The 12,113-nt window shown below is 21.9% G+C and overlaps 1 protein-coding gene across 1 annotated transcript; it reads right to left on the reverse strand.

Moving 5' to 3' along the window:
• Nucleotides 1-820: 820 nt before the first annotated feature.
• On the reverse strand, nucleotides 821-10,350 carry spirit (Serine Protease Immune Response Integrator). Its single transcript, XM_075300969.1, has 6 exons — nucleotides 10,177-10,350; nucleotides 5,518-5,859; nucleotides 5,366-5,442; nucleotides 1,611-1,723; nucleotides 1,399-1,554; nucleotides 821-1,341 (listed from the first exon to the last, which is right to left on the reverse strand). Exons 1-6 carry the CDS (start codon nucleotides 10,229-10,231, stop codon nucleotides 915-917), a joined length of 1,170 nt encoding a protein of 389 aa, XP_075157084.1. The 5' UTR covers nucleotides 10,232-10,350; the 3' UTR covers nucleotides 821-914.
• Between the last annotated feature and the right edge of the window lie 1,763 nt (nucleotides 10,351-12,113).

Here is a 12,113-nt window from a genome sequence, read left to right on the forward strand (position 1 = left end):
TTCCATGGAAAATTTTGGTTACATTTTTGTTTACAGAAAATTATAAAAAAATATTTGTTCATACACTGAATAATTTTGTAAAATTTTTTAATTTTTAAATTGTGAAAATTTTATTTCTATATACAAAAAATTTTAAACTTTATTTCTATGGAAATTTATTGTCAACATTTTATTTCCATAGAAATTTGTTGTCAACATTTTATTTGTATAAAACATTTTGTCAAATTTTTGTTATCTATACAAAATTTTGTCACATTTTTATTGCTATACAAAATTTTGTCAATTTGTTTTTTATAAAAAATATTTTCAAAATTTTACTTCTATAAGAAAATTTTGTCAAAATTTTATTTCTGTAGAAAAATTTCTGAATTTATTTCTATAGAAAATTTCGTTCAAATTTTATTTTTATACGATATTGTCTCAAAAGTTTATTTCTATAGAAAATTTAAAATTATATTTCTGCAGAAATTTTTGTTAAGATTTTATTTGTATAGATGTTCAAATTCAGATATTCAAGACCCCAAATGGGGGGGTCGGTTTATATGGCGGCTATATCGATATAGCCCATCTTCGAACTTGGCCTGCTTGCAGACAAAACACGAATCTGTGACGATTGTTTTATTATTGAAGGCTGTAGTGCGATTACAACAAAAAGACAGACGGATGTGAGACAGACAGGTTCTGGGTATAAAAATATACAGCAATTTTCAGTTTTCTTAGTTTTGAAGAATTTTGTCCTTAATATTGTCTAAAAAAAAATATTTCTTTAAGAAACTGTTTGTCAACATTTTTTGTTCTACAAACACATTTTGTCAGAAAATTATTTTTACATCTTTAAAAAATATTGGTAAATTTATTTGAATTAAATATTTAACTTATTAATAAATATGTTTATTATAATTCCATTTCCTATACTAAGAAAATCTTGTATCCAATTTAGGCCACACCAATGTCTCTATCCAATCGAGGTAGGACGACACTCGTGTATAAATTGCCGGAGACCCACTAGCACATCCCAAACCAAAAGAGGTAATTGCCACCACATAGCCACGTTTAAATGGACCAACAAGGTTAACTAATGGTCCACCAGAATCTCCTTGACAAGTATCTCGAAGTCCAACGGGATCACCAGCACATAATTGTGAACTCAGTATACCATTGGGGGCTTCCGCATAATCATTGGAATAGAATTTCAAGCAATCCTTATTTGACACTGCCTTGAGGTCGGTTTTTAAGAGTTGCTGGGATCCTATACCACCAAATTGGGTATGGCCATAACCAATTGCTGTAAGAGTTTCCGAATTCAACATATCCTTCGTCCACAAACAAGCTGCATATACACTAGACAATTGAAAATAATTAACATTTCTTAATAATTTCTCATATACAAGGTCATACTCTTTCACATCTTCATTCAATTCCACCAATCCTATGTCATTATAAACTTGAGGAGGTCTGTAATCTGGGTGTCTAATGAACCGCTTAATTTTAACATCTCGCACCGAATTATCTGTCAAATTTGAGCCACCTATACGTACAACACTTGCCATTTCACTGAAAAATATTGTGTTTTTTTATTTAAATATTCAAAGGAGAAGGTTTGCCCTTACCCTCCTATATCTTGACAGTGGGCCGCTGTTAAAACAAATCTTGGGGAAATTACAACTCCACCGCAACGATACCATATTTCATTATTGAACCTATTTGTCCAACCAAGGGCAGCCTGAAAAGAAAAGCAAATTTAAATACTAAAGCAATAAAAAATTCAAAACATAAATAAATTCAAAATTTCTATAAAAATCGAGTAAGTTAAAATTTTCTATAAAAATTTGAACAACTTAAAATTTTCTACGAAAATTCGAATAAATTCCAATTTTCTATGAAAATAAATTCAATTTTGTTATGAAAATTAAAATAAATTAAACTTTGTTATGAAAATTCGAATTTTCTATGAAAATTCAAATGCTTTCAAATTTTCTATAAAAATTCGAATACATTCAAAGTTTCCATAAAAATTCGAATAGAGTTAAGTATACTATACAAAGTGGAAAAAATATTTTTTTTTTTTAGCAATTAAAATTTTCTATGAAAGTTCGAATAAATTTAAATTTTCGAAAAGATTAAAATTTTCTATGAATATTCCAATAAATTAAAATTTCTATGTAAATTCGAATAAATTAAAATTTTCTATGGAAAATTCGAAAAACTTAAAATTGTCTCGGTCAACTCGAAAAAATTCAATTTTTATGGAAGTTGTAATAAATCAAATTTTCTATGAAAATTCTAATGAATTCAAATTTTCTATGGAAAATTCGAAAAAAATCAAATTTTCTAATAAATAAATTCAAATTTTCTATGGAAAATTCGAATAAATCAAAATTTTTTATGGAAATTTTAAAACAATTCAAATTTTCTATAGAAACACGGATAAATTCAAATTTTGTTTTAGGGAAACTCGAATAAATTCAAAATTCTATGAAAATTCGAAAAAATAAAATTTTTATGAAAATTCGATTGAATTCAAATATGGAAAAATATGGAAAATACTAATAAATTTTCTATGGAAAATCGAATGAATGCAAATTTTGTAGGTCAACTTGAATAAATTCAAATTTACTATGAAATATTGGAATAAATCAAAATTTTCTCTGAAAATTCGAATAAATTCAAATTTTCTATGGAAATTTTAAAAAATTAAAATTTTCTATAGAAACACGAATAAGTTAATTTTTTGTAAACTCGAATTAATTTTTTTATGAAAATTCGAATAAATTCAAATTTTCTATGGAAAATTCGAATAAATCAAAATTTTCTATACATACACAAATAAATTAAAAAATTTATGGAAATTCGAATAAATTAAAAGTTCTATGATAATTCGAATTAATTCACATGTTCTATGGATGGAAAATTCGGAAAATTTAAATCGAAAAGTCGAAAAACTTAAAATTTTCTATGGAAAATCGTATGAATTCAAATTTTCTAGGTCAACTCGGAGAATTTTTTTATGGATTAATAAATTCAATTTTTTTTTTTCGAATAAATTCAAAATTCTATGAAAATTCGAATAATTTCAAAATGTCTATGGAAAATTAGATCAAATCAAAATTTTTTATGGTAATTAAAAAAAAACAAATCATCTATAGAAATTCGAATAAATTCAAAATTCTATGAAAATTCGGATAAATTAAAATTTTTTTGAAAATTCGATTAACTAAAATTTTTCTATGAAAATTTGATTAAATTAAAATTTTCTATGAAAATTCGAGTAAAATAAAATTTTCTATGGAACTTTTAACAAAAACAACTTTTCTATGGAAATACTACTAAATTCAATTTTTTTATGGAAATTCGAATAAATTTAAAATTCTATGAAAATTCAAATCAATTAAAATTTTTTATGAAAATTCAAATAAATTATTTTTTTTATGAAAATTCGAATAAATTAAAATTTTCTATGGAAATTTGAAAAAAAAAACAAACAAATTTTCTACGAAAATACGAATAAAGTAAAATTTTATATGGAAATTCGAATAAATTCAAAATTATGAAAATTTTAAAAAATTAAAATTTTCTATAGAAACACGAATAAGTTCAATTTTTTTATGAAATCTCGAATTAATTTTTTTATGAAAATTCGATTAAATTAAAATTTTCTATGAAAATTCGAGTAAAATAAAATTTTCTATGGAACTTTTAAAAAAACAACTTTTCTATGGAAATACGACTAAATTCAAATTTTTTATGGAAATTCTCGAATAAATTTAAAATTCTATGAAAATTCAAATCAATTAAAATTTTTTATGAAAATTCAAATAAATTACTTTTTTTATGAAAATTCGAATAAATCAAAATTTTATAAAAAAATTACAAATTTTCTATGGAAATTTAAAAAAAAAAACAAACAAATTTTCTATGAAAATACGAATAAAGTAAAATTTTATATGGAAATTCGAATAAATTCAAAATTATGTATAATAATTTTAAAAAATTAAAATTTTCTATAGAAACACGAATAAGTTCAATTTTTTTATGTAAACTCGAATTAATTTTTTTATGAAAATTCGATTAAATTAAAATTTTCTATCAAAATTCGAGTAAAATAAAATTGTCTGTGGAACTTTTAAAAAAACAACTTTTCTATGGAAATACGACTAAATTAAAATTTTTTATAGAAATTCGAATAAATTTAAAATTCTATGACAATTCAAATCAATTAAAATTTTTAATGAAAATTCAAATAAATTATTTTTTTTAAGAAAATTCGAATAAATTAAAATTTTCTAAAAAATTTCAAATTTTCTATGGAAATTAAAAAAAAAAAAAAACAAACAAATTTTCTATGAAAATACGAATAAAGTAAAATTGTATATGAAAATTCGAATAAATTCAAAATTATGAAAATTTTAATTAATTATAATTTTTTATGGAAATTCGAATAAATTTAAATTTTTTATGAAAATTCAAATAAAACTTTTTTTATGAATATTCAAATAAATCAAAATTTTCTACGGAAATTAAAAAAAAATAATAAAATTTTCTATGGAAATACGAATAAATTAAATTTTTTTGTGGGAATTTGAATAAATTAAAATTTTCTATGAAAATTCGATTAAATTAACATTTTCTATGAAAATTCTAATAACTTAAAATAAATACAATTTCCTATGAAAATTGAAATAATTATAATTTGCTATGAAAATTCTTATAAATTCAAGGACAATTCGAAGAAATTCAATACTTTATGAAAATTCGAATAAATTCAAATTTTTAATGAAAGTTCGATAAAATTCAAATTTTCTATGAAAATTGGAATAAATTCATATTCATATTCGAAAGAATTAAAATTTTCTATGAATATTGGAATAAATGTAAACATTCTATTAAAAAAATACAATAAAATCCAATTTTGTATGGAAAATTTGAATACTCGTAAACTAACATTTTCTATGAAAATTCGAATAAATTAAAACTTTCTATGAAAATTCGAATAAATTAAAATTTGATATGCAAATTGGAATTATGATAGGTCAAATTAATTCCAATTTTCTATAAAAATGCAAATAAATTAAAATTGTCAATGGATATGGGAAAATATATATTTTTTTAAATTCGATTAAACCAAAGTTTCTATGAAAATTCGAATAAATCCGAAATTTCTATGAAAATTCGAACAATAGGAATTTTTCGAACAAATTAAAATTTTCTATGGAAAATTCGAAAATAAATTCAAATTATTTATAAAATATCGAATAAATTCCAATTTTCTATGACTTTAGTAGGTGATAAATATATAAATAAATAAATAAACTATCACTGTCATCCATCAATGTTTGGAGTGTATTATATAGTGGTATTTCCTTACCATGAAAGGAAATTCATCCTTTTTAGTTGGTGTTCCATGAACGATTGTCGATTGAACTCTGGTATTAAGATCACATTCTGAAATTTTTTTTAATTAAAAATCGTATATCGAAATGTTTCGGTAATGAATATTTTAACTAAATATCTACTCACCCAATTCACTTCTACGCTGTTCCAATTGCAACTCATCTAGTAAACTCGATGTGGATGAAGGTGTCATCAGTTCAATACTTTCAATTGGTTTAATGGTCACAATTTCTCTAGTATTTAAAGCTGCCGATTTAGGACAACACACATAATGATCCTTTTTAATAAAATAACAAGTTTTGGGATAAATATTTTCTTTTTGCCATTTATATAGAACTTCTGGGCAATTTTCTATGTTTGTACATTGTCCCGGTTGCTTAAAGGGTGTGTCTAGGGTGCAATCATCCCAATTATCTGTAGGATAGATTATGCCACGTTGAGATTTGGGTAGGATGGAAGGTTCACCATCTGTGTAGAAAGAAAACCATTAATAAAAAATGTTGTCTTAATTTCAAAAAACAAAAAAAAAAATAAATAATTATGAAAATTGTCTTGTCAAATTGTCAAATAAATTCGACAAAATTTTCGAATTTTTAGGGGTTGAACACGAATTAACCTCCGTTCCGTTCTACGACGCTTAGTTTAGAAGATATGAGCAAAAGAAGTTTTTCATATAAAAATATTGATTGTTTCAGGGTGTTTTTGGGGGGTGATCTAGAACTAAGTTAAATTTAGCAAATTTTTTACTGTTTGGTAGATTTTGCAAAATGTTCCTCTCCAAATACGAGGAACAATTTTCTATAGAAATAAAATTTTGACAAAATTTTCTATAGAAATAAAAATTCGACAAAATTTTCTATAGAAATAAAAATTTTTAAAGAAATAAAATGTTGACAAAATTTTCCGAAAATTTTCTATAGAAATAAAGATTAGACAAAATTACTATACAAAAAAAAATTTGACAAAATTTTCTATAAGAAAAAAATTTTGATAAAATTTTCTATAAAAATAAAATTTTGATAAAATTTTCTATAGAAATAAAATGTTGACAAAATTTTCCAAATATTTTGTATAGAAATAAAGTTTTGACAAAATTTTCTATAGAAATAAAGATTTGACAAAATTACTATAGAAAAAAAAATTTTGACAAAATTTTCTATAAGAACTAAATTTTGACAAAATTTTCTATAAAAATAAAATTTTGATAAAATTTTCTATAGAAATAAAATGTTGACAAAATTTTCCAAATATTTTGTATAGAAACTCAGTTTTGACACAATTTTCTATAGAAATAAAATTTTAACAAAAAGTTCCTATAGAAATGAAATTTTGTCAAAATTTTCTATAGAAATGAAATATTGCAAACATTTTTTATAGAAATAAAATTTTTGGAAAAATTTCTATAGAAATAAAATTTTGAGAAAATTTTCTATGGAAATAAAATTTTGACAAAATTTTCTATAGAAATAAAATTTAGACAAAATTTTCTATAGAAATAAAAATTTAACAAAATTTTCTATCGAAAAAAAAAAATTGACAAAATTTTCTATAGAAATAAAAATTTGACAACATTTTCTATAGAAATAAAAATTTTGACAAAATTTTCTATAGAAATAAAAATTTGACAAAATTTTCTATAGAAATAAAAATTTGACAAAATTTTTTGTAGAAATAGAATTTTGACAAAACATTCTACAGAAATAAAATTTTGATACAATTTTCTATAGAAATAAAATGTTGACAAAATTTTCCAAAAAATTTCTATAGAAATAAAGATTTGACAAAATTTTCTATAGAAAAAAAAATTTGATAAAATTTTCTATAAAAACAAAATTTTGACAAAATTTTCTATAAAAACAAAATTTTGACCAAATTTTCTATAAAAATAAAATTTTGACAAAATTTGCCAAACATTTTGTATAGAATTAAAGTTTTGACAAAATTTTCGATAGAAATAAAGTTTTGACAAAATTTTCTATAGAAATAAAATTTTAACAAACGTTTCTATAGAAATGAAATTTTGTCAAAATTTTCTATAGAAATAAAATTTTTGGAAAAGGTTTTTAGAAATATAATTTTGAGAAATGTGTCTGTAGAAATAAAATTTTTAGAAAATTTTCTAGGGAAATAAAATTTTGACAAAATTTTCTATAGAAATAAAATTTAGACAAAATTTTCTATAGAAATAAAATTTTAACAAAATTTTCTATGGAAATAAAATTTTGACAACATTTTCGATAGAAATAAAATTTTGACAACATTTTCGATAGAAATAGAATTTTGACAAAATTTTCTATAGAAATAAATTTTTGACAAAATTTTCTATAGAAATAATTTTTTGACAAAATTTTCTATAGAACTAAAATTTTGACAAAATTTTCTATAGAAACTAAATTTGGACAAACTGTTCTATAAAAATAAAATTTTGACAAAATTTTCTATAAAAATAAAATGTTGACAAAATTCTCTATAAAAATAAATTTTTGATAAAATTTTCTGTAGAAATAAAATTTTGAGAAAATAGAAATAAAATTTGGACACAACTTTCTATAGAAATAAAATTTTGAAAAACATTTTTAAAGAAATAAAATTTTGTCAGAAATTGCTATAGAAATAAAATTTGGACAAAATATTTTATAGAAAAAAAAATGACAACATTTTCTATAGAAATATAAGTTTGACAAAATTATCTACAGAAACGAAATTTTCCAAAAAAAAATGTTCTAAAGAAATAGAATTTGGCAAAAATGTTCTATAAATACAATTTTGAAAAATTTTTCTATTGAAATAAAATTTTCTATGGAAATGAAACTTTGACAAAATTTTCTATAGAAATAAAAATTTGACAAAATTTTCTATAGACAAAAAAACAAATTTACAAAATTTCCTATAGACAAAAACAAAACAAATTTACAAAATTTTCTATAGAAATAAAAATTTGACAAAATTTTCTATAGAAATAAAATTTTGAAATAATTTTCTCTAAAAATAAAATTTTGATAACATTTTCTATAGAAATAAAATGTTGATAACATTTTCTATACAAATAAGATGTTGACAAAATTTTCCGAAAATTTTCTATAGAAATAAAGATTTGACAAAATTTTCTATAGAAAAAAAAATTTTTGACAAAATTTTCTATAAAAACAAAATTTTGAAAAAATTTTCTATAAAAAAAATTTTGATCAAATTTTCTATAGAAATAAAATGTTGGCAAAAATTTCCAAACATTTTGTATAGAAATAAAGTTTTGACAAAATTTTCTATAGAAATAAAATTTTAACAAAAGTTTCTATAGAAATGAAATTTTGCAAACACTTTTTATAGAAATCAAATTTTTGGAAAAGGTTCTATAGAAATAAAATTTTGAGAAATTTGTCTGTAGAAATAAAATTTTCAGAAAATTTTCTATGGAAATAAAGTTTTCAGAAAATTTTCTATGGAAATAAAATTTTGACAAAATTTTTCTTAGATATAAAATTTTAACAAATTTTCTATACAAATAAAATTTTGACAAAATTTTCTATAGAAATAAAAATTTGACAAAATTTTCTATAGAAATAAAATTTTCACAAAATATTCTACAGAAATAAAATTTTGAAAAAAAATTTTCTATAAAAATAAAATTTTGATAAAATTTTCTATAGAAATAAAAATTTTACAAAATTTTCTATAAAAAAAATTGACAACATTTTCTATAGAAGTAAAAATTTGACAAAATTTTCTATAGAAAAAAAATTTTGACAACATTTTATATAGAAATAAAAATTTGACAAAATTTTCTATAAAAAAATTGACAAAATTTTCTATAGAAATAAAAATTTGACAAAATTTTCTATAGAAATAAAATTTTGACAAAACATTCTACAGAAATAAAATTTTGACAAGATTTTATATAAAAATAAAATTTTGATAAAATTTTCTATAGAAATAAAATGTTGACAAAATTTTCCGAAAATTTTCTATAGAAATAAAGATTTGACAAAATTTTCTATAGAAAAAAATTTTTGACAAAGTTTTCTATAAAAATAAAATGTTGATAAAATTTTCTATAGAAATAAAATGTTGACAAAAATTTCCAAAAATTTTGTATAGAAATAAAATGTAGACAAAATTTTCTATAGAAATAAAAATATGACAAAGTTTTCTATAGAAATAAAATTTTGACAAAATTTTCTATAGAAATAAAGTTTTGACAAAATTTTCTATAGAAATAAAATTTTAACAAAAATTTCTATAGAAATGAAATTTTGTCAAAATTTTCTATAGAAATGAAATATTGCAAACGTTTTTTATAGAAATCAAATTTTTGGAAAAGGTTCTATAGAAATAAAATTTTGAGAAATTTGTGTGTAGAAATAATATTTTCAGAAAATTTTCTATGGAAATAAAATTTTGACAAAATTTTCTATAGAAATAAAATTTGATAAAATTTTCTATAGAAATAAAATTTGATAAAATTTTCTATAGAAATAAAATTTTGACAAAATTTTTTATAGAAGTAAAATTTTGACAACATGTTCTATAGAAATAAAATTTTGACAAAATTTTCTACAGGAATAAAATTTAAACAAAATTTTCTGTAAATTCAATATAAAAAATGTATTTCGAATAAAAATATTGGTATATTTTTTTGGCACGAGTGGCAATCGTGGAGTGATCATGAATTATGGGATACAATTAAGTAACTTTTTGCATGAGGTAGTTCATTTTTCTCCTAAAGCAGTTTACGTTTTTCTCTGCATAACATCCACACATTACATAAACAAAAATCTTAAAACTTACAATTCTCTTTCACTAAAATTATGAAAATATTGAAAATATGCCAATATCCATGCATATTGAATTAACTAATGCCGCTGAAACAATAATTTAAGCCACTTAACCGTGAAAAATACGTAGTGTAATCCTTCTTGGAAGACACCTTGATACCAACTGGCCTAGCAGAAGAGAGATTTCATCTTCCAAACGGCTTAAAAAACTCTTGCTCACTTCATTTGTGTTTATTTTATAAACTGGATTTTGCTACATTGCAGAGAAAACGAAAAAGTTAAGAAAAAAATATCAAAATCAATTACGACGTACGTTGTGCCCTCCATTACCGGCTCAGAGGAGTGGCTCTGAAGGGGAGGATATCGGGGATAATAAGGAAATATGCAGTGATGCATACATTCTAAGTGATTCACTTCTAATAGCCCATTATTATTAATGAAGCACATGCCGAAATTTAACAATAATTTGTATATGGCTCGAAATTAGTCAGAGCCCACAAACAAAATCCCCTCTTATAATAGAATGTTTTAAAAGCTGTTGTATTAAATTTAATCTATTATTTGTTGTTGCAAAAATTTTATACAAATATTTAATGTACAATATAAAATATTTTTGCCGGTTTAAATTTTAAATTTAAATTTTGGACGATTAAATGTGCCAAAAAAGAAAGAAGAAGAAAATCGACAGTAAAAAATAATGAAAATAAAATTAAAAATTTCAACCGCGCGTGGATTTGAACCTGTGCCTTTTGACTTTTACACTTCCATGGATTTTTTTTTGAGAAGGTTTTGCAAATTACTATAATTTAAAATTTTTTTATTGTGTTTAAATAAAAAAAAAAAAAACAATTAAGAAAAGTCTAAAGTCGGGCGGTGCCGACTATATTATGCCCTTCACCATTTTATAGACCGACTTTGTTTCAAATCCTTCAAATTTGTTGGGAGCTAAATAAAGGATTATATTCCGATATACATACACATATTTAAATCTGAACCGATTTAAACAAAATCTTTGACACTTCCAAAAAATCTCTAGGCATAAAATTTAAATTTGGTTAACGTCCTGGGACAAAAAAAAATGTAAAATAATATGAGAAAGATGGTTTTCGGACATTACACAGACATTAATTCAGTTTTAAAAAATATTCAATTCAAAATTTAATTGATTCAACAAATTTTTTAATTGAAACAAAAATCAATCACAAAATTTTATAATATCAATTAATTTTTTAATTGATTTTCAATTAATTTTTTTTATAGATACTATCATTTCTGTGATTGAAGAAATTTCAATTAAAACTTAATTGGATCAATTAATATCGTAATTTTTTTTTTCTATGTATGAGGGAAAATGCAATTGGTCAGAAAAACTTTTTTGAATTAGTCTTTATTACTTTGTAAACAAGTCCACGTTTAGCAAAAAAAGTCTATACGTTGCCTCCAAATAATCTTCCTTACAGAATTTATTATCACTGACTCTGACTGATATTTTATTTTTCACGTACTTAAATTGAATGAATCTACGCATCTGTTCCATAATTTGCTTACAAACACCCATAATAAACTGTTTGTCTTCTTTCTTTTCAAAAAGATATTTTTCCAATGACTTTTAATCGTCTCCCAAGCCAGGTAAGCTTCGGATCATTGATGTCAACATTAGTAATGTTTTTTTTTATTTCTTATTGGACTAATATTAAATCAATGAAAATGTTCGTTAATAGTACGAAACGTTACGTTAATTAACAGAAAATTTGTTATAAAAACGAAAAAATTCGTTGTATTAAAGAATTTGTTTCATTGGCTCACTTTTAATGACACATTTCGTTAATATAACGAAATTTTTTCTATCAGTGTAGGTGTGCCCGCCTTGCATATAAACGGTTGTGGGTCCAATCCCTGCTTCAACCGAGCACCAAAAAGTTTTTCAGGGATGGATTATCCCCTCTCAGT

This window comes from Haematobia irritans, chromosome 3 (assembly GCF_050003625.1).
Source record: "Haematobia irritans isolate KBUSLIRL chromosome 3, ASM5000362v1, whole genome shotgun sequence".
Lineage (NCBI taxonomy): Eukaryota > Metazoa > Arthropoda > Insecta > Diptera > Muscidae > Haematobia > Haematobia irritans.

Bases quoted from the DNA above. Each gene is read 5' to 3' on its own strand.
- spirit (XM_075300969.1), bottom strand. From the start codon at position 10,231: ATGCATGGATATTGGCATATTTTCAATATTTTCATAATTTTAGTGAAA. The intron at 1,555-1,610 runs GTAAGGGCAAAC...AATATTTTTCAG, and splicing joins CACTGTCAAGATATAGGAGG to TGAAATGGCAAGTGTTGTAC. The intron at 1,342-1,398 runs GTATGACCTTGT...TCAATTGTCTAG, and splicing joins TTGAATGAAGATGTGAAAGA to TGTATATGCAGCTTGTTTGT.